The 22,085-nt window shown below is 33.0% G+C and overlaps 4 protein-coding genes across 8 annotated transcripts; 1 reads left to right on the top strand and 3 right to left on the bottom strand.

Annotated features, from left to right (window-relative positions):
* Positions 1 to 3,559: 3,559 nt before the first annotated feature.
* Positions 3,560 to 11,672, bottom strand: LOC119605146 (protein rogdi-like). 3 transcript variants are annotated; one of them, XM_037958120.1, is made up of 6 exons: positions 11,558 to 11,672; positions 10,528 to 10,599; positions 10,324 to 10,455; positions 10,085 to 10,242; positions 5,051 to 5,171; positions 3,560 to 4,975 (listed from the first exon to the last, which is right to left on the bottom strand). In XM_037958120.1, exons 1-6 carry the CDS (start codon positions 11,591 to 11,593, stop codon positions 4,733 to 4,735), a joined length of 762 nt encoding a protein of 253 aa, XP_037814048.1. In that variant the 5' UTR covers positions 11,594 to 11,672; the 3' UTR covers positions 3,560 to 4,732. The 3 variants fall into 3 exon arrangements, with proteins under 3 accessions (XP_037814048.1, XP_037814047.1, XP_037814049.1); XM_037958119.1 differs by lacking the exon at positions 11,558 to 11,672 and adding an exon at positions 10,976 to 11,131; XM_037958121.1 differs by lacking the exon at positions 11,558 to 11,672 and adding an exon at positions 10,737 to 10,861.
* A 387-nt stretch (positions 11,673 to 12,059) lies between these two features.
* Positions 12,060 to 15,635, bottom strand: LOC119605160. Its single transcript, XM_037958134.1, has 3 exons — positions 13,508 to 15,635; positions 12,239 to 12,959; positions 12,060 to 12,181 (listed from the first exon to the last, which is right to left on the bottom strand). Exons 1-3 carry the CDS (start codon positions 15,475 to 15,477, stop codon positions 12,104 to 12,106), a joined length of 2,769 nt encoding a protein of 922 aa, XP_037814062.1. The 5' UTR covers positions 15,478 to 15,635; the 3' UTR covers positions 12,060 to 12,103.
* A 318-nt stretch (positions 15,636 to 15,953) lies between these two features.
* LOC119605156 (dynactin subunit 4) lies at positions 15,954 to 18,316 on the top strand. Its single transcript, XM_037958129.1, has 6 exons — positions 15,954 to 16,217; positions 16,284 to 16,429; positions 16,534 to 16,670; positions 16,811 to 17,128; positions 17,190 to 17,814; positions 17,877 to 18,316. Exons 1-6 carry the CDS (start codon positions 16,089 to 16,091, stop codon positions 18,085 to 18,087), a joined length of 1,566 nt encoding a protein of 521 aa, XP_037814057.1. The 5' UTR covers positions 15,954 to 16,088; the 3' UTR covers positions 18,088 to 18,316.
* A 376-nt stretch (positions 18,317 to 18,692) lies between these two features.
* LOC119605145 (IWS1-like protein) lies at positions 18,693 to 21,889 on the bottom strand. 3 transcript variants are annotated; one of them, XM_037958116.1, is made up of 6 exons: positions 21,827 to 21,889; positions 21,668 to 21,733; positions 20,335 to 21,531; positions 20,097 to 20,271; positions 19,662 to 20,025; positions 18,693 to 19,596 (listed from the first exon to the last, which is right to left on the bottom strand). In XM_037958116.1, the coding sequence occupies exons 2-6, from the start codon at positions 21,684 to 21,686 to the stop codon at positions 19,060 to 19,062; spliced, it is 2,292 nt and encodes a 763-aa protein (XP_037814044.1). In that variant the 5' UTR covers positions 21,687 to 21,733; positions 21,827 to 21,889; the 3' UTR covers positions 18,693 to 19,059. The 3 variants fall into 3 exon arrangements, with proteins under 3 accessions (XP_037814044.1, XP_037814045.1, XP_037814043.1); XM_037958117.1 differs by lacking the exon at positions 21,827 to 21,889 and adding an exon at positions 21,796 to 21,813; XM_037958115.1 differs by having other exon boundaries at positions 21,668 to 21,869.
* Positions 21,890 to 22,085: the final 196 nt, after the last annotated feature.

Genomic DNA, 22,085 nt, shown 5'->3' with positions numbered 1-22,085 from the left:
TTATTGTGTAAGAGAACAATTTATCAATTAGTTTTTGAAAACAATTTGTTATATTTTAATATACTTACTAGCTAAAATATATAATTAATTAAGTACCATTTAAAGAAATCAGTTCTTAAAATTATTTAAACTTTTTGTTAGTAACGACATTTTGAGACAAAGTGAAAATTTTAGATTTATAGAAGAAAATTTTTTTTTAAATAGAAAGAAAGTAAAGTTAGTAGAGAAAATTTAATAAAACTTTTAGATAGAATTTTTTAATAAAAATAGAATAGAAACGTTCAAAATGCTTACATGGTTAATTCACTGGTTAATTTAAAGTAAAATTAAAATAATTTTAAATTCCTAACATATATAAACAAAAAATTATGAAAAATTTGTTAAAGGAATTTAAGAATTTAACGTTTAAAGTACATGTATTTGACTAGTCCGAAATAAAAAATTCTTTACACACTTTTAGTCATCCAAGTTATCGTATCCACTAATCTGATTCGTAATATGTTCAATAATTCGGCACTTGTTTAAATCTAAACATACATGGGAGTAGTTAATTATATCGACTAATTAATTGACGATTTCATTAGCATTAAATTGAAAAAAATTATAATTATTTTTTTTTTTTCATTAGCATTATTTTGTCTAATGGTAATGGTTTTTAATGAAACGATTTCATTAGTAATTATTTAAAAATAAATTTTCATTACCATTATTCAATGGATTTTCAAAATTTTCGAACATTAGTTGGAATTTCGAAATTAATTTCGAATATCCGAACATTATAATGTATTGTCATTAGGTGAAATCATGTATGCCAAATTTCAGCACATTCGGACTAGAAGAACTAGTTTTAACAGCTTTAAAAATTTTTCGAACACGAGTTCGAATTTTCGAAATTTTTTTTTTAGGTTTTATGACACATAGATTAATTTAAAAACATAAAAAAATTTTCGAAAATAACTTCGAATTTTCGAACTTAATTTCGAATATTCGAACATATTATTGTATTGTCATCAGATGTACTTATGACTGCAAAATTTCAATTTGGGCTACGGGAACTGGCTTTCAAACCAAACATCTTCGAAAAATTTTCCTTAATATATTTTTCGACAATTATAAATACTAATTAAATTCGTTTTTGAAAATTCATTATCAAATTCATTACCATTATCAAAAAAAGTTATGAAAAAAATATAATTTTCATTAAATGGTACTTAAAATATTTTTCATTACAATTTTTTCTATAAATGGTAATGAAATTTTAATGCTTAATGAAAAATTCCCATGTATGAATCTAAATAGTATTACAATAACTCGATGCAATCGTTTTTAGTAAAAAGAAAATTCTGAATACCAAGATTCTTCAGTATTCGCATCAGGTGTTATTCAGGTCTGAGTCGTTGCCATTATTTTTTAAGAACGTTACATCTTACTCTCATTGAGTCTTCAATATTAGGATCAGTCGTAATTCAGGTCTGAGTCATTATTTTTTAAGCACAATTAGGTTTGTTGCAGAGTTTTCGACAGAGTTACGTCTAACTCGCACTAAGTCTTCTATATTAGCATCAGTCATAATTCAGGACTAAGTCATCGCATCATCGCCATTATTGTTAAAGAACGGTAAGGCTTGTTTTTGCTGCCGTGCTTTCAACTGAGTTATATTTCATTCGCACTAATTTAATGCATTACTTAGTATAACTGTTTCTAAATTAAGCATTGTCTTCATTAAACGCGTGCTTTCGTTTTAACGCGGAGTGAGGTTACAAGGAATATTTTTGATAAAACTCTGTTCGATGTTTCAACTTCTTATTTGAAGGTATAGGTCGTTGGGTGGGGTTTCTTCGAACCTATGCTTGATGAACAGCTATCCTAACTTAAAACCCGGAATATTATGGTGACTGTCAGTTTTGGGGAATGTCATATATACAGTTCTGTATCACGGAAGGTTCATTCTTTAGAAACTAAAACACCAGTCGAGGTCAAACCCAATCTGAAGGGAATGTTAGACATCGGTTTATATGATTCAGACGCATTTGTCATGTCACCATGCAGATCGATCAATAAATGAAATATATTCTGCCATCGTCAAGCTTCGATTTGATCTTCCGGAGCAGAATTTCAACAAATGCGAACTGATCTTTAAATACTGTAGCAGTTTTTGCCACTACAATTACGCACTAATTTCGAAGTAGAAAGCGCTAGCCGGTATGGACACAGAAACCTTGTTAGCTTGTTACTTACTTGGAGCTAACAAGGAGCATAATTGCACCAGTCCCCTTTCGCTGAGTAATACCCAGTGGAAAAATTCGAAGCTGACAAAATGTTGGCTTATGGAAAGTAACAATGTTACCTGAGGAATCATTCCAACTTTAACATGACACAGTTGGATGCTCTCCCTAGGCATGTCTTGGATCGTAATACGTATACAGCCATTTCGAACGTTATTCACAGAGAATGCCCACCGTCTATAGCAGAAATAGAGAAGAACCTGCCACGCAAAGCAAAATATATGCTTAGCATCAGAACAGGGTCCCTATGTAACCCACCACATATTCAACTCTCTAGCCCACTTGCTCTTAACTTTGTGGTCAGACTGAACACTTGAGGTTCGTGGTCTGGTTGTAGAAATAATAGGAGCGCAAGAATTATAAAATACTTCGCATAACTATATTTCAATTTCACGTGGATTTCAAAACGGCATTAGCTTTCAGAGGCTCACCCGTCCCTAAGAGTAACAAGAAAAGTGGAAGTGTGGGTTTATTCATTGAATCATACTTCAGAATATCCAAGAAATATCTGCTATTAGACGAGCAGAGAACTGGCTGTTTAAATACTGATAGCTAATCCTATAGATATCTATCGGATGTCTTTGCGATATTTAGGATATCGCTAGTATGGCTTCCTGATAATAAGAAATACCAGGATAAAGCTGATGAATTAGAAATCAACTTTACCGGTATCTCTGTATCCAATTGTAAGTCATTCCTTTAAAATAAACTGTATGAAAAGTCTCCAGTCAGACTTCGAGATTCCTCCTCTATATGATGGGTTAAGATCACGATTACGTGATCGCGCAAAGAGCGCAAAAAAATGCTATTATCAGTAATTACTTGACACTTAGTCATTAGGCATTTACCGACAACAGAGAGTATTACTTTGTTACTCCCTTTCCGTCAGACATGGAGGATCTATCTGGGATAAATCTTAAGCATATTTTCAACTCTATCAATGAAATCAGATGGTTTAATCTTGGAAGAAGAGAGCATTACTCATTGCATACTTCTGTGATCACTAGTAATACAATGTGATCTGAAATTATACGGAGCTGTTCAGAGAGTGATCGCTCCTTGAGACTGATCTAACCTCAAACACGATCATGCTAATATATCTAACAAAAATGAGGTGAATGAACGAGCCAAAACTTGTTACCCCTTTACAAGAGATAAATAGGCTTGAGAGTTGGACTTTTGCTTTCGGTATATGTTCTAAAGTATCTTAATGATTCATCATAACCTTCTTAAGATCTACACTACAATATCGATGTAGATTTGGTTTTTTGAGACATTGGTAAGATCATGACTGATGTTTTCACTGGAGCGTCATGGTATACTGAAACGAGTAGGTTTGAACAAAGTAGAGTATTCGAATTGTGAGTTATTTTTATAATTTCTTGTTGTTGTTACTTCTTCTATCAAATATTCAGACCAAAACATATAGGGCGCGATTAAAAGTCTCATAACTCTTGTACTTTACAACTAAAAATGTGTTTACGTGTTTCTGTTAATTAAAATCGTTTTGTATTTTTAGTTATAACTATTTAAAAAATAAAAATTTTAATAAATTTTAACTTTTTTTGTCACACTGTAAATTCGCTAAAGTACACAATAAAGATAAATTTAAGATTTTTTTTTTAGTTAAACTTTCAAATTGACACATAATTTAAAAATTGAGCCGTTTTTAAAAGATTTTTAAAGAATTAAAGAAAATAATATACTGGCAAGTAGGCAGGTTTGTATTATAATAAATAAACAAAAGCAAATAAGTTGAGATCTTTGTTTTTAAAAAAAATACTGTTTAATAAACTTCAAATTTAACGGTTAAAAGCATTAAAATTTGGAATTTTTTGAAACGGAGGGCGGGGGTTTTCAATTAAACATAAAAGCTTTTTACTTAATTTATAAGCTTTACGTTATTTATTTGGTTTCTACTATTATTTAAATAATCTTGCTTAAATGTTATTGTCATTATTGTATGCATTGTTTAATTTATTTCTTTAAATATTTTACTTTAGTTACTAACCATTTTTTAGCAATGCATTTTTTTATAATTATTTAATTAGGATTATTTTTGTTATGTTTTCTAAAATAAAAACAAAGAAACAAATTGCTTTTGTTTTAGTTAAAATGAAGTAAGTAAGTAGAGTCCTTCACTGGACTCTTGTCCATTTCAAGTTCACGTTTAACTTAATAAACTTAATAACTATTTTTTTTTTTTTTTGTTTAAATAGCTTAAGTACAATAATTAATACATTCACATACTGTTTGTAGTTATTTTTGTTGTTGTTTGTAGTATAAGTACATTAATTAGTGACATACATACATATTTCTAAATGTATGTATGTATGAACTTGGCTTAGTTTTTTTTTATATATTTGCTAAATAAAATTTATATAAACAGAAATAAATGGGGGATTTTTCTCTTGTAATTTTGTGAAAACATTTAAACATAAATTTTACTAACTTATGGTATCCATTTTAAATGCATTCATTTTATCTTTAAGCTGTTGACACAAAGTCAAACCAACGGTAAATAATACTAAAACATCATTAAGCCAACCTACCGAACATTCGGCCTGTGTTGCCTCCATTTTCATAGTACCCTGAACATTTAGCAATTGATAGACTGCTATAATCAATTTATGACATTGTAAGAAAAATGATATTGCTTGATCTTCGGGTAGATTGGGCGATAAAGATTTCTATATATTTTGTTTTATTTTTTTTTATTAATTTATTTTCTGAATACTATCAAAATAAAATTGAGAAGTACTTACCATATTTCGTCCTTTCATTAAATCATCTATAGATTTTTTCTTTGGTATTATAAGACTAGTGCGTCCACGTTGTAAAGCTCCTATTAGTTCGGTGATTATTTGTAAAACTTCCTCGGATGATCTGAAATTATTTAAATTATTTTTTAAAGCCAATTTATATTTTTCTTATGGAAGAATTTTGATTTCTAAACTCTTTTATAGAAAATGCTCGATCAATTTTATTTTTATAGATAAATTTTAATAAATATTCTATTTTTAAAGAAAATTATTGTATTGAGAATTTAGATAAATTGGGCTCTATCTTAGCTATAACTGAACTAGAACTGAACGAGAACTGAACAAGAACTGAACAAGAACTGAACAAGAACTGAACAAGAACTGAACAAGAACTGAACAAGAACTGAACTAGAACTGAACTAGAACTGAACAAGAACTGAACAAGAACTGAACAAGAAGTGAACAAGAACTGAACTAGAACTGAACTTGAACTGAACTATAACTGAACTAGAACTGAACTAGAACTGAACTAGAACAGAACTAGAACTGAACTAGAACTGAACTAGAACTGAACTAGAACTAAACTAGATCTGAACTAGAACTGAACTAGAACTGAACTAGAACTGAACTAGAACTGAACTAGAACTGAACTAGAACTGAACTAGAACTGAACTGAACTAGAACAGAACTGGAACAGAACTAGAACTGAACTAGAACTGAACTAGAACTGAACTAGAACTGAACTAGAACTGAACTAGAACTGAACTAGAATTGAACTAGAACTGAACTAGAACTGAACTAGAATAGAACTGAACTAGAACTGAACTAGAAACTGAACTAGAATTGAACTAGAACTGAACTAGAACTGAACTAGAACTGAACTAGAACTGAACTAGAACTGAACTAGAACTGAACTAGAACTGAACTAGATCTGAACTAGAACTGAACTAGAACTGAACTAGAACTGAACTAGAACTGAACTAGAACTGAACTAGAACTAAACTAGAACTGAACTAGAACTGAACTAGAACTGAACTAGAACTGAACTAGAACTGAACTAGAACTGAACTAGAACTGAACAGAACTAGAACAGAACTAGAACTGAACTAAAACTGAACTAGAACTGAACTAGAACTGAACTAGAACTGAACTAGAACTGAACTAGAACATAACTAGAACTGAACTAGAACTGAACTAGAACTGAACTAGAACTGAACTAGAGCTGAACTAGAACTGAACAAGAACTGAACAAGAAGTGAACAAGAACTGAACTAGAACTGAACTTGAACTGAACTATAACAGAACTAGAACTGAACTGGAACTGAACTAGAACTGAACTAGAACTGAACTAGAACTGAACTAGAACTGAACTAGAACTGAACTAGAACTGAACTAGAACTGAACTAGAACTGAACTAGAACTGAACTAGAACTGAACTAGAACTGAACTAGAACTGAACTAGAACTGAACTAGAACTGAACTAGAACTGAACTAGAACTGAACTAGAACTGAACTAGAACTAAACTAGAACTGAACTAGAACTGAACTAGAACTGAACTAGAACTGAACTAGAACTGAACTAGAACTAAACTAGAACTGAACTATAACTGAACTAGAACTGAACTAGAACTGAACTAGAACTGAACTAGAACTGAACTAGAACTGAACTAGAACTGAACTAGAACTGAACTAGAACTGAACTAGAACTGAACTAGAACTGAACTAGAGCTGAACTAGAACTGAACAAGAACTGAACAAGAAGTGAACAAGAACTGAACTAGAACTGAACTTGAACTGAACTATAACAGAACTAGAACTGAACTGGAACTGAACTAGAACTGAACTAGAACTGAACTAGAACTGAACTAGAACTGAACTAGAACTGAACTAGAACTGAACTAGAACTGAACTAGAACTGAACTAGAACTGAACTAGAACTGAACTAGAACTGAACTAGAACTGAACTAGAACTGAACTAGAACTGAACTAGAACTGAACTAGAACTGAACTAGAACTGAACTAGAACTGAACTAGAACTGAACTAGAACTGAACTAGAACTGAACTAGAACTGAACTAGAACTGAACTAGAACTAAACTAGAACTGAACTAGAACTGAACTAGAACTGAACTAGAACTGAACTAGAACTGAACTAGAACTGAACTAGAACTGAACTAGAACTGAACTAGAACTGAACTAGAACTGAACTAGAATTGAACTAGAACTGAACTAGAACTGAACTAGAACTGAACTAGAACTGAACTAGAACTGAACTAGAACTGAACTAGAACTGAACTAGAACTGAACTAGAACTGAACTAGAACTGAACTAGAACTGAACTAGAACTGAACTAGAACTGAACTAGAACTGAACTAGAACTGAACTAGAACTGAACTTGAACTGAACTATAACAGAACTAGAACTGAACTGAACTGAACTAGAACTGAACTAGAACTGAACTAGAACTGAACTAGAACTGAACTAGAACTGAACTAGAACTGAACTAGAACTGAACTAGAACTGAACTAGAACTGAACTAGAACTGAACTAGAACTGAACTAGAACTGAACTAGAACTGAACTAGAACTGAACTAGAACTGAACTAGAACTGAACTAGAACTGAACTAGAACTGAACTAGAACTGAACTAGAACTGAACTAGAACTGAACTAGAACTGAACTAGAACTGAACTAGAACTGAACTAGAACTGAACTAGAACTGAACTAGAACTGAACTAGAACTGAACTAGAACTGAACTAGAACTGAACTAGAACTGAACTAGAATGAACTAGAACTGAACTAGAACTGAACTAGAACTGAACTAGAACTGAACTAGAACTGAACTAGAACTGAACTAGAACTGAACTAGAACTGAACTAGAACTGAACTAGAACTGAACTAGAACTGAACTAGAACTGAACTAGAACTGAACTAGAACTGAACTAGAACTGAACTAGAACTGAACTAGAACTGAACTAGAACTGAACTAGAACTGAACTAGAACTGAACTAGAACTGAACTAGAACTGAACTAGAACTGAACTAGAACTGAACTAGAACTGAACTAGAACTGAACTAGAACTGAACTAGAACTGAACTAGAACTGACTAGAACTGAACTAGAACTGAACTAGAACTGAACTAGAACTGAACAAGAACTGAACTAGAACTGAACTAGAACTGAACTAAAGAACACTTTCAAAGTATGTAGATGAGTTTCTTAAAAAAATATTAAATATTGATGATGATTGTCTTATAGAAAGTTTTCAATGCTGATGATGTTTTTATAGAAATTTTGCAAATTTTATATTTTCTAACGAAAACTCCAGTCATCTAACATTTTCCTATGGAATACATTATGTATTGACAAATTTTACATCTCTTGTTTTAAATCTCTTTACAAAGTTATATTATCTTTACAATTTCATATGTAAAATGTTTGGTGCCTTTTTTGTATTATACATGCAGTTGAATTGAATACAAGTATAAAAAATTTATTTAAAATTCAAGAATTAAACATCAGTTTTAATTATAATTGGTATATATATATTACTAAGATGTTTTTTTTTTTAAACTTTATTTACTAAAGATGCTGTCTGTATATATGTATTTCATTAACATTCAAGTCATTAATAATAAATTAGTGAATCCGAATAATTGCACGTACGTTAACGAAATTTATTTTTAAACCATGTAATCATCTAATATCAAAAGCTAAGTTTTCAGATGCAATACATGCTTTCTGTTCAGGTAACAATAAAAAATATATATAATCTAGGTATAAGCTTAGATACATACTAGAATGTACATTGTACATATTTCAATGGCAGTCTTTTTTATATAAAAACAAACATATGCATTGTATTTTTTTCGAATTTATAAAAGTACCGATCAAAACAATGATTGTGACACTTGTATAGTGAAAATTTGAGTTATACGAATTTAAAGTGAGTTTTTAGCTAAGTAATACGTACTTTACTTATAACAGATAGATAGATAGAATTCTTTGAATTTTAAACATTTAGTAAGATGTTTTTCATTATTGTCACGTACTTTAATGCTTGTCATTATAAGGAATTATGATTCATTTCAATAACAATTAAAAGATTCATATAGGAATCACATTTAATAAAGTTTTTGGCATTTTAATTTAAACTGAACTAGAACTTAATTAGCAATGAATTAGAACTGAACTGAACTAGAACTGAACTAGAACTGAACTAGAACTAAACTAGAACTGAACTAGAACTGAACTAGAATTGAACTAGAACTGAACTAGAACTGAACTAGAACTGAACTAGAACAGAACTAGAACAGAACTAGAACTGAACTAGAACTGAACTAGAACTGAACTAGAACTGAACTAGAACTGAACTAGAACTGAACTAGAACTGAACTAGAACTGAACTAGAACTGAACTACAACTGAACTAGAACTGAACTAGAACTGAACTAGAACTGAACTAGAACTGAACTAGAACTGAACTAGAACTGAACTAGAACTGAACTAGAACTGAACTAGAACTGAACTAGAACTGAACTAGAACTGAACTAGAACTGAACTAGAACTGAACTAGAACTGAACTAGAACTGAACTAGAACTGAACTAGAACTGAACTAGAACTGAACTAGAACTGAACAAGAACTGAACTAGAACTGAACTAGAACCGAACAAGAACTGAACTTGAACTGAACTAGAACTGAACTAGAACGAAACAAGAACTGAAGTGGAACTGCACTAGAACTGAACTAGAAGTGAACTATAACTGAATTACATTTAAAGTAGAACTCACCTAGAACTTTTTTATTTTAGATCGGATTATCACTCATTTCAATAAACAGAAAAAGTTCGTTACGTTTTTTTTTTTATTTGTAGACAATTTTTGTTTAATCTTGTTTTAAAATTGTTAAATATTTTACCAATATTACTTTAGGTTTTAGCAAATATTTTTTAAAAATAACCTTTACTTGTTTTATTATACCAAATAATTCATAGCAATTAATAATGAATATGTAGTAGGTACATATATAAAAGACTTACCGAAATTTATAATTCTCATCGACATTATCGATGTGATTGATGGCCTGTTGCAAATGATTGGCAGCGTCTTGTACTTGTTGCAATTTCCAGGGGGCATCTGAAGTAATAGCAGTACGTTGAACTTGACTAGAGGAACGTTTTAATTTGAAACTGATGTCCTGCATATAATAAACATAAAACAAGTAAAATGTATTTATTTGATAAAGAGAGTGTGTTAACAATTTAACAAGAACACCTACCGCTTGTGTTATACTATCACCCGTCAAAGTTACCGAACATTTTAATTGTTCCTGGGCTGCTACTAAATGGAATTTTTCTGTACGCTTGCCCTCATTATCGTATAAGGGTACCGGGAAGCGGCGAGCACATTCCTATTAGTAAGATTAAAAATACATTTAAGATTATTGTTAACCATTATGGTGTTATTAGTGTTCAACACTTACCACTAATATTTCCCTTAACTTTCTGAGTATAGAGTGTACCTCATCCCTCATTACCCATTCAAATTCAATTTGCTGGAAATTAAAATGTTTTTTTTTTTATAAAAAATTAATTGTAAACAGCAGATTTTTTTTTGTATATTCTGGTTTTGTGCAAAATTTATATTTTCTTTAAATAAAGTTAATAAATATTTCAATTAAACAATAAGTACTTTTGCTCTTCTTGTTGTTGGGAACAATCAACAAACACATTGTGTAAATCTGGTAGTAATAAATTAGTTTGTTTTTGTATTTGTTTTTCAATTTCAATTTAATATTGGTATTTTTCACACAGTGGCCCCAAAGTGTGTGTGTTATGATACCCTACACCGCTATGAGGGTAGGTTGCAAAATGTTTGTCCTTCAGCCACAACATACCAATTCACTTAGAATCATTTTTCAGATAGCCTACCTTAAGAACCATCTCTCGATAATCACTATACATATTTATCAAAATTCTCTTGAACATGTTGTTATCCAGATCCAAATTAATCATAAATAACTTTCATACGTCCTGAAATCTCATTCCGGTATTCTAAGAAGATCAGGCCCGCTGCCGAAAAAAGCTTTTTCATTAATAAATCTATAATTCTAATTTCCCAAAATTATGGCTGTAGGGTATCATCTACAACGGTCTGACCGTCTTTACCTTTTTACTAGCTTTATTAAGAAATATATGTGTTTGTTGTTGTATTTGTTCTAAATACATTTTCTTTTGTAGTGGTTGTTGTTGTTCTTATACTTGTTCGGTTTTTTTCCCATACAAAATATTGATTTTTTGTTTGGTTGTTTTTTTTTTCATTCTTTTCTTGAAATTGGGTCTGCAATTTTTTCACCAATTTTAAAACATAAATTTAACACTTAAACTTTATTAGTTTTACTTATTTTTCATATTCTTTATAAAGTTTACAAACTTTTCCATTAATTTATGTAATTTTAATTAATTTTTTTATGATTTTTATATTAACAATTTAAATTTTAATTGAACACTTACAAGGTTCTTCACCTCTTCACTTTCGATATCAGCCATTGTTTGTGGCAATTTTTGACAACTGTATGCAGTTTTTTGTTACCATTATTTTTGTTGTTGTTGTTATACCCAATCAGCTGTTGGGTGGTTGTTGTTGTGAGAGAGCTTAACAGTGAAACAAATTTAGCGTTTTTTTCTATTATGTAGTTAAAAGGAAATTTATCCCAGTATTTGTTTTAACAACATTGACCGAAAATTGACAATAACAAAATTTAAATCGAATGAACTGTTAGACAGTGGGTTGTAATTAATGTTTAGAAGAAGAAATTATACGTAAAAAATTAATCTAAAATATCTGAACAAACCATTCTTTCTTTTTATAGAAAATGTTAAATAAATTTCTTTCTATTTTAATACTGATCGAAAAGAAATTTATAAAAATTTTATTGAAAACAAATTAAGCAGGAAAACTAAAATATGAAGAAAAAAGTAAAACAAAATAAGGGGTCAACAGTAAATCTATTTATATCTAGGATACTTATTAAAATAAGACAAAAAATATATATGAAATTAAGGACGTTTATTTTCCTTATTTCTGGTCGATAAGGCAGAGCCACCAACGGATATGCGAGAACTCAAACGGCTTGTCTGAAATGAAAAACATTAAAAAAAAAATCTACATTAAAAAAATACAACAAAACTTACCGGCTTCACAGTAGCTGTCTTAGCTGGGGCCGGCTTAACTGGTGTTTTAGAAATTTTAGCTCCCGCTGATGTGGATAGACGTGTGCTGCTAGTTGAAACTTTAGAAGATGAAGCTGCTGTAGCAGCAGCCGCTGCTAGGCCAACACTGCTAACACGAGGTTTTAATGGGGACTTCGCTTTAAATTCCGTTATAGTACGTCTCTTTAAACCCGCTGATGCAGTCGAATTCGAGGAGGACGACGATTTTGGATTGGGTGTGGCAGACATATAAGAATAACGTGGTTTATTAACTGGTCCTGTGGTGCGTTTTAATGGCGAAGTAAATGCAGCTGGGGTAGAACAGGCATTTGGATAGCCCACTCCCAAGCTAGATGCTGAACCCTTTGTTGACATGGGTGTTGTGGGTACTCTACTAACTTTCGAAAGACTTTGTAGAGATGAATTATGAAGTGTTGAAGACTTGCCATTATTATTGTCTGGTGTTGGAGGTGAAGTTTTTAACATGGGCGCTACTTTCTTTACAGGTATGGTAGCCTTTAGGGGACCAGATTTTATTATGGATTCTGTATTGTGTTTAGGTTTTTTCTTGAGATCCGGTTTAAATGTTGGCAAGTTGTTAGATGGCATAGACATAGGTCTAACAATGGCCTGTTGCTGACCTTCGTGATGAGTATCCAAAGTTTGGGTTCTTCGTATGTTAGTAGGATTTTTATTATCAGATCTAGGGGATATTAGAAAGTAATGTTGTGATTAAATTCAAAAGATTTTGAATATTTGTTATATGGAAATATTGTTTTTGCAAGATCATCGTATATGAACAAATTCCAAATCTATCTATATATCTATCTATCTATCTATCTATCTATCTATCTATCTATCTATCTATCTATCTATCTATCTATCTATCTATCTATCTATCTATCTATCTATCTATCTATATATCTATCTATCTATCTATCTATCTATCTATCTATCTATCTATCTATCTATCTATCTATCTATCTATCTATCTATCTATCTATCTATCTATCTATCTATCTATCTATCTATCTATCTATCTATCTATCTATCTATCTATCTATCTATCTATCTATCTATCTATCTATCTATCTATCTATCTATCTATCTATCTATCTATCTATCTATCTATCTATCTATTTATCTATCTATCTATCTATCTATCTATCTATCTATCTATCTATCTATTCTATCTATCTATCTATCTATCTATCTATCTTCCTTTCTATTGTCCCTTTAAAAACTACTTACCCAAATCCTGTACGTCTAACACCCACTTGAGCTGTATACGGTGTACCACTGGAATACGAGTTACGTCTGATCATTCGAGCTGGGGTCTTAAATTCCGGAGTATCCTTGTCTCCGGAAGGTGGTGTAGTCGTGACTGGTGGTGAATCGTCCATTTGTACCCGTTGCTGCTTCTGAATGCTGCGTGGTGTAGGCGGCTGTAGGGGCAACTGAACAATTTTCACTTTGTCATGTATCGAGAGCGATTGAGAACGACGACGACCCACAGGATTGACTTTTGTCAAGTCCGGTGAACCATCATTAATGGAATTTTCCAAATAACTAGCCACTAGGGCAGATCGTTGTTTAGCATCCACAATATTTTGTTGGGAATTGTTAATATGAGAATGATTCAATTGATTCGCATTCATGACTACAATAAAAGTGGGATTGTGATTTGTGGGATGATTATCCGAAGAGTTGTTAATGAAAAGTTTACTCAATTGTTCCATAATGTCATTAACATCAGGTTGCATATTGTGACCAACATTTGCTGTGTTATTATTATCTTCATAGTTGTAATCAGAAGTTGAAGGTTGTGGTGATAAGGGGGCAATTTCGGGTAAATTTAAATCTTGTTTGTCTTCGGCAGATTCACCATCATATGTGGCCGAGGAGCTAATCATACAATTGGGCATTTCTTGCACCAGAGGCTGATTATCACCATCATAAGTGGCCGAAGAACTAGTCATACAATTAGGCATGTCCTGCACCAAGGGTCGATTATTAAATTCGTTCTCTTCATTATCCTGCAGCTCAAGATCGAAAGTACCCTGTCGTTTAATAGGTTGTGGTGGTACTCCTAACATATCCACCGGTTTGAGGGTTTCTTCTGCATCTGCAGGTTTTAGGGCTGAACTAAGAGATTCTAATAATTCACTAGCCTGTTGTTTCTTATTCTTATCTACCATTTCACCACTTGCTATTAAGGATTTGAGATTATGTATAAGAGAGGAAATTTCCTGCTGTTGGTTATTATTGATTTCATCACGTTTAGCTTTCAATTTAGCTTTAATAGCTTCTAAATTGGGTAGAGCCTTTTCTAAAGTGTTGGCACTCTTAACAACATCAGGTGTAATGGGAGTGGTGTTGGTAGAAATTGGCTCTACTACTGGTGAAGGTAATTCATTTAATATGGGAATTTTTAACATTTCCAAATCGGCCTCGAAATTTTTCTCTGAATCAATAAAGTTGGGAGGTTCTTGAGACATTATATCTTCATCTTCCACCAGTTTTAAGGGAGACTCTGACGCCAACAAATGTTCGCCAAATTCTGCTGCCCGCGATAACATGGAGGAAACTGGTGTACCCAATATATCCTCAAATTCCAAGGAAGCTTTACGTGCTACTGGTGAACTAAAGGCAGCATTGGAAATGCTTAGTTTTAATAATCTTTTGCGATATTCCATATTTTTCTTTAATTTTGCCGAGGCTGATGTCTCTGCACTACTGTTGGGATTAGAGTCGCTATCGGGGCCACTAACACTATCTGGTGGTTGTTTTTCCAACAACATAATAGGTGGACTTTCTTCTTCTAATTCGGGGGGCTTAAATTTATTTAATTCTTCCGCCAATAAGTGGGGAGTTTCAGGCATTTGCTCCTCATCTAGTAGATTATCATCACTCAAAGACAATAGGTTGCCCAGTTTTACTTCTGGCTTAGGTTTGAGCGCCTGTTGTGCCTTCCAACAGGCCTCCTTTTCTACGATATCAAAAGGATCATCTATGCGATGAGCCAATTTTTGTACACAATCAAAAGGATTATTATCTAAACTTTTGCGCCAATTGTTCGGTATAAAAGGTGGTGGACCCTCCAATGAAGGCGCGGACGGTTGTGGTTCAAATTCAGTCTTAATTGGTGCTGGAATGTTGCAGGGACTGTCATCATCTTCTAAACTTAAATCTATTAAATTAGCACAGTTAAAATCACTCATTTTCAAGTAAATTGTTTAAATAAATACACTATGTTTTATATTTTATTATTTTTCTTGTAGAATTGTTATATTTTGTGGTCATTTAAGTGAAAAATTCCGATAGTCCTTTCAAAAAATCAAGCGGCATTTTTTTAAAACTTGAAAGACAAAAAAATAGTGTTTTTACCTGTCAACAAAAAATACTGGGAAAAAGGTAACACAACAATATGGTGAAAAAAGTGTAGTCAACTTTATACTTTTCAGACAAGCAAAAATGACAGTCAGTACATATTTTTGAACATATAAATGAAAAACACAAAAATATTTAGTATTTTTGACTTTCATGACAAGATTACATTATAAAAGTAAAAAGTGAATGAAAAACAAATAAAAAACAATAGAAACATTAAAAGAGATGTGAAAGCATCTCTTACAGCAATGTTAACATTAAATAAAATTTTCTTTGAAATCACAACAATGATATTACTAAATAAAAGTAATGCCAAGTTCAAAAATGATACTTCTGACAGCTGTTCAGTGGATTGATGTCATTAGTCCAACAACAAATAAGAAAAATTGCAAATTTTTGCATTTGTTATAATTTAAAATAAAACATTTAAATTTCCTAAGAAATGGCCAACTTTATGCAAGATAGCGTGGTAAAATATGCCTGCTCCTGCGGCATATTGAATCCCATAAGTAAGCTGTTCTTTTGTCGCCACTGTCCCAAGCTGAGGTGTGGTTTCTGTGTCTGCCACGAAGTGAGTAATAATTAACTGGTTAAACAAAACTGTTTTTTTTAATTTCTATTGCCATTGCCTTTTAAGGTTGACTCACATTTCTGTTCGAATTGTTTGGAGAACATACCCTCATCGGAGGTGCGTCACAAGAAAAATTGTTGTGCCAATTGTTTTGATTGTCCTTGCTGTCAACATACTCTGTCGGCTCGTGCCACCACTGTGATTGTACAGAAGTGAGTTGGATGTTGTAGTTTACTTAATTAGAATATGTTGTAGTTTACTTAATTAGAATATAAAAAATATTATTATTTGTGTGTTTGCCTTATAATTTTCTTAGAAAGCCAGATGAGGCCAAGGAAGGTGAGGAGGCTAAGCCGGATGCTTCTAAGGTTATTACCAAGAAAATGTATTATTTATCTTGTTTGGCATGTCGTTGGACTTCAAGAGATGTTGGTATACCCGATCAATCTGTAGGTAGGTAGCATTTTTCTATAAAGGAAACCAATTTTTTCGAACATTTTCTACAAAAAGGAAAGTTTTATGAAAATTTTCTATAAAAAGACATTTTATAAAATTTTTCTAAAAAATGAAAAAATTAATTTAATATTTTCCAGCTACTGGCGCCTGGCCTGACAACGAATGTGCTTACCAAACACGTTTCAATGCTTTGGCCGAATACTATCAAGCTGTGGTGCAACAGGATAAACAAGAACGGCAAGAGTACTTAAGACGTAAAGCTCCTAAGGCCCACAAATTTCCCAGTCTTACCGATCGTACTGGCTTAACTGTATCCATAATACGACGACAAATGGGCTGGTCCGATAAGAATACACAAAAAGCTAAACCAGTCAATATAGCACCATCAATAGAAAGTGCTGATGTGGGAGAATTACCGGAAAGTATTTTTACGCAGAAAATTAATTTGCGCAATAGTAAGTAAATAAAAATTAAAGACAAAAAACCTTTTGTTTAACTAAAATTTCTTTCGAACAGTTACCACGGTTAAGCAACGTCACAATCAACCTTGTGAGCAACCCTTTACTATTAATAAACTTTATCCGCAACGTCGTTGCATGTGGATTAAACGTTCTTTACGCTGTCGTCAGTGTGAACATAATGTTATTAAACCGGAATATCATCCTACTTCGGTTAAATATCGCATACAACTGTTTGCTAGTTATCATGTGCCCGATGTTTTGCTGGTCAGTTGTGATGAACCGCTTAAAGCCGGACAATTGAATTCATTTACTCTGAAACTAAGTAATCCAACTATGCATGATATGATTATAAAAATCTTGGAATTACCTTCCTTAGAGGAGGAATTACAATTAATTGAAGAGTTTAAACGTTCTTGCACATTGAAGGACTCTTCATTAACTGCTGCTACCGCTATGGATTCTTTGAAATCTTTAACTGGTTCTCCTAGCTTAACTGGTACCAATAGTTTAACTAATACTTCTCTGGTAAGGCAAACTTCTATACATGAAGAGCCCCGAGTGGTGAAACAAAAAGTTAATTCCAAACTACTACCTTTGGAAACTGAATTTACTTTAAATTTACGTGATGACTCCAAGGAATTCGATGAGGAACCTCAGTCAGCACAAAAGGAGGAACCTAAGTGAGTTGATGGCATTTTATTTTAATAAATTTATATTATTTTTATTAAATTTGTGTTTGCAGATTTATTGTTTGGCGCAAATCCAATAAGGTATTACTACGTTTACAATTTACTCCCGATGCTGATTTGAAACCAGGAGAGGATGTTTATGTTGGCTTTAATTTGCTCTACACTTATGTCAATACCGTTACTAATACTCCCGAAAAGAAGGAACCAACTACTCATAACTTAAACTGTCGTGTTTTCGTTAAGGTTGGATCTATTGAAGGTTGATAGTTCGAAAGTTATAAAATGGAAAGGTTCATTGGTAAATGCTGTAAATTTGAAGAATATTGAAGCCGTGATTTGCAAATATTGTAAATGAATTTTCTTTTCGACGTTTTGCCGCATTTACCTCCGTTACCGCATTGTATTGATTAATTTATTTTCTGTAAGCGTTTGCTTTTAATTTTAAGCTTGAAATGAAATATACATACGTATTGGAAATATTACTAATATAAAATAATGGATTCATAAATTAACTTCGCCATAATTTTCTTAATGATTAAATACAATTCAGAATGCAAATTGTTAGTTACATCGTAGCGAAAGATTCATAAAAATTAGAATTCAAGTACATATTTAATTCAACAGCAGTAAGTCGCGGCATGTCCCCATAAAAGATGTCGCATTCTAGATTTATCGCACTCACTCTTCTGCGTAGATAGTTATAGGAGACTCTAATACTAAAATAAAAATAACTCGTAAAATAAATTCAATCCTGGGCTCCTTTTTTCTTTTCATTTCTCCTTACTTATGACATAAAGACCAGGGAACCTTTTTTCTTGTTATTTCTTTTTACACTACCTTGTGGAATGAAAATTAAAACATTGAGCCAGTGGTTTTAATTTTATATATTTTTATTTAGCAGCCATATGGAAATCGGTCCTGCACATACTTCTTGCAAATTTATATGTTGGGGCTATAATCCAATCTTACAAAGAGTAAATGATTTCATTGCTGAAGTAACATACTGACACGTTCACTAATACGGCTGCATGTATTTACTAATATTTATAAATAAAGGAAATGGGATACTTTTTTAAATATATTTAAAAAAATTACATTAAACAAAATGTTAAATGAAATCATTGAAATTAGGTAGCAAAAAAAAAAAAAAAGAAGAAAAAAAAACTTATAAATTCTAATTTGGACATAAATTGATGATAATTTCTATTAAATAAGTATTCCCCATACTATATGCATTTATAAAGCCATCTTACGGCCCTCTATAGAAATCTCCACAGCTCTGCGTGAACCACCCTTAAGTCTTTTTTGATCGAGGAACTTTTTCATATGCTTTTCGAAACGATTCGGTTTACGTTTCTGTGGTCCTGATACCGTACCCTCTACCGTCGACTTGGGTCTAACCAAATAATCCTTGTTTGAAGGCAATGGTACACGGGCACGTGCCACCCAACCAGGATCACCAGGACCTAAAGGTTTCTCTTCGCTGGTGGTGAGGGCAGAATGTAAACCTTTACGTTTCTTGGATGTTGTTGGTTCTGGTTCAGGTGTTTTCTTACGGGTATTTTGTATTTGACGCATGTCTCTTTCCTGTCGTTCCTCCTTGGACATGGCCTTGAAATCACAACTTAAATTGAAAATAGGACGAGCCCATTCCGAGATAATACGGCCAGCTCTATCACGATTTTGTTTAGTTTCCTTAGGATGTTTATACAAGTACATAACAGCTTTTCCAATGCCAGATTGTTTAAGGTAACTTTTGTCAATGGGAGGAAACTGAAATGAACAGCGAAGAAATTAATTAGAACTTAATTAAAACGTTTACTTAGTTAAATACTCACATCTGCTAATAATTTTAGAATACTTTCTCTGATCTGCAAGCAGGGTAAACTTTTGTTGGGTAATGGTGCCAACCAATCTGTTAGTACATTGAGTATATTGTGTTCCAAAAAGGCCAATTGTAAATCTTTCTTAATCAACTGTGACATACATTGTTTTAGAATAGCAATTTTCTTTGTGGCCGGTTTTCCTTCTACATTCAATTGACGATCTTCATCAGAAGCACTTTTCATATTCATTATTAACTGATCTATAAGATCATCATTGTCGTTAATTAAATCAATATCACGCTTGCGACGCTTGAAACGCTTTTCTTCCCTCTTACGCATTAACATGGCATCAAAATCGGAAACAAAATTGTCGTTTCTAAAACGAAAAAATAAAAAATTACAAGAGTGATTTAATTTAATTCTTATTTATGCACAATATCATCTTACCCTCTGTCACTGTCTATGGGTATATTCTCATCATCTGAACTGTCTACTACTTTTTTACTCTCGGCCTGAGCACCTCCTTCCTCTTCATTTACCGCCTTATCCTCGTCATCGTCTTCATTATCGGTATCCGTAATTTTTGGTCGCTTCTTTTGGGCCGATGATGGATCATCTTCTCCTGGAATAGAAATATAATTATTTTAAATTTTGTATTTTTGTAAAAAAATTTTAATTTACTTACCCTCTGAATCACTTAGAACGTTACGTTTGTGTGCTTTTTTAGCTTTGGAAGTAGGTGATATAGAACCACTACGTGATCGAGATCTTGATCTGGATTTCGATCGTGATCTTGATCTAGAGACTGAGCGAGAACGAGATCTACTACCGGATTTACTACGAGAACGAGACCGTGATCTCGATGATCTGGAACCACTGCGAGAGCGTGATCTTGATCTAGAAGCTGCAGAGCCTGAACGTGAGCGACGACTAACTGATCTCGAACGACGACGAGAGCCACTACGAGATCTTGATCTGGAACCACTGCCGCTGCGACTACGTCTAGATCCAGAACGACTACGCGAGCGCCTAGAACCGCTTCGTGATCGTCGAGAACCACTGCGTGATCGTCTGGAACCACTGCGTGAACGCGAACGAGAGCCAGATTTAGAACGACTACGTGATCGGGAGCCCGATCCTGAACGAGAACGTCTTGACCCGGAGCGTGATCGTCTTGAACCTGATCTAGATCTACGAGAACCTGAACGTGACCTTTGGGAGCCAGAACGAGATCTTCTGGAACCTGATCGGGATCTTCTTGAGCCTGATCTTGATCTTCTTGAACCAGATCTTGATCTCCTGGAACCAGAACGGGAGCGGCTACGTGATCTACTTCCCGATCGACTTCTTTTTGAGCCACTTCTGGAGCGACGAGAACCAGAACGACTTCTACGGGAACCACTACGTGAACGTCTGCCTGGAGAGCCGCTCACAGACCGAGATCTACTGCGACTTTTTGATTTTGAACCACTACGACTCCGCTGACGACTGCGACTACGGCTTTTACGACTTTCATCACCATTTTTCTGAGGACTGCCACTACGACTGCGGCTACGTGACTTTGAACTTCTACCACCCTCCTTTTCGTCTACCTCACCCGTTGTATTGGGTGAGGCTGGTCCTGCATTTGAACTTCGAGAACGAGACCTCGAACGAGATTTACTAGATCTCTCTGTATCTTTTGATATATTTGCTTCATTTGGGCTTGGAGATCGTGACTTACTAGATCTCCCTTCTTTAGAGGTATTGGCGGCGTCTTCTGCATCAGACGTCACAGATCTGCTGCGACTTCTGGATTTGCGCATTTTCTCCGGCGAAGGTGAAGCCGGTTGTTCATTTTCCTTAGGTTTTTCTACGCCACATTCTGTTGTTCCATTTTCACCTGTAAATATAAAGAAATTTGGAAAATTTAAAAAATTAAAACCTTGAACACCTAACCTCAACTTGGAAATTATAGAAAAGAAGTACGTTGATCAAAATTTCTAGGAAGTTTTCTTTGTGCTGCAAACAATACGTACCATTTTCTACAGAAGGCATTTTATCTTTACAATTTATACACAAACAGTGCCGGAAAGACCGGAATGCTTAAATTAAATAAGTAGAATTAGTATTAGTTTTATTTTCTTCTATCCAAATAAAAAATTACGCGTCTCAAAGAAAATTTTTTTCTTCTTTACTTTTATAAAATGATGCTGCTTCTTCTTCTTATTCACTTTTTTATTTGACAAACAGTGTTGATATTTTAGCGATTTTTAGATTAGTTTAGCGGTTAAAGTTTAAGTAATTCGCAGAAAATGTTGATTGCCAGTCAAATACTATATATTTATAGATTTTTATCATAGAGTTTAAGCAGATTTAAGAATTATACATCATGTGCTAATAAATTGTAAATATGTATTAACAACGAAATTTTAAATTATTTTCAGGAATATGCTT

The sequence above is a fragment of the Lucilia sericata genome, unplaced genomic scaffold, assembly GCF_015586225.1.
Source record: "Lucilia sericata isolate MDLA Ls3-8-SP2 unplaced genomic scaffold, ASM1558622v1 Contig000461F_arrow, whole genome shotgun sequence".
In the NCBI taxonomy this organism is placed as follows: Eukaryota; Metazoa; Arthropoda; class Insecta; order Diptera; family Calliphoridae; genus Lucilia; species Lucilia sericata.
Note: the sequence above shows the minus strand (reverse complement) of the source record. Positions and strands in the feature narration are given on the sequence as shown.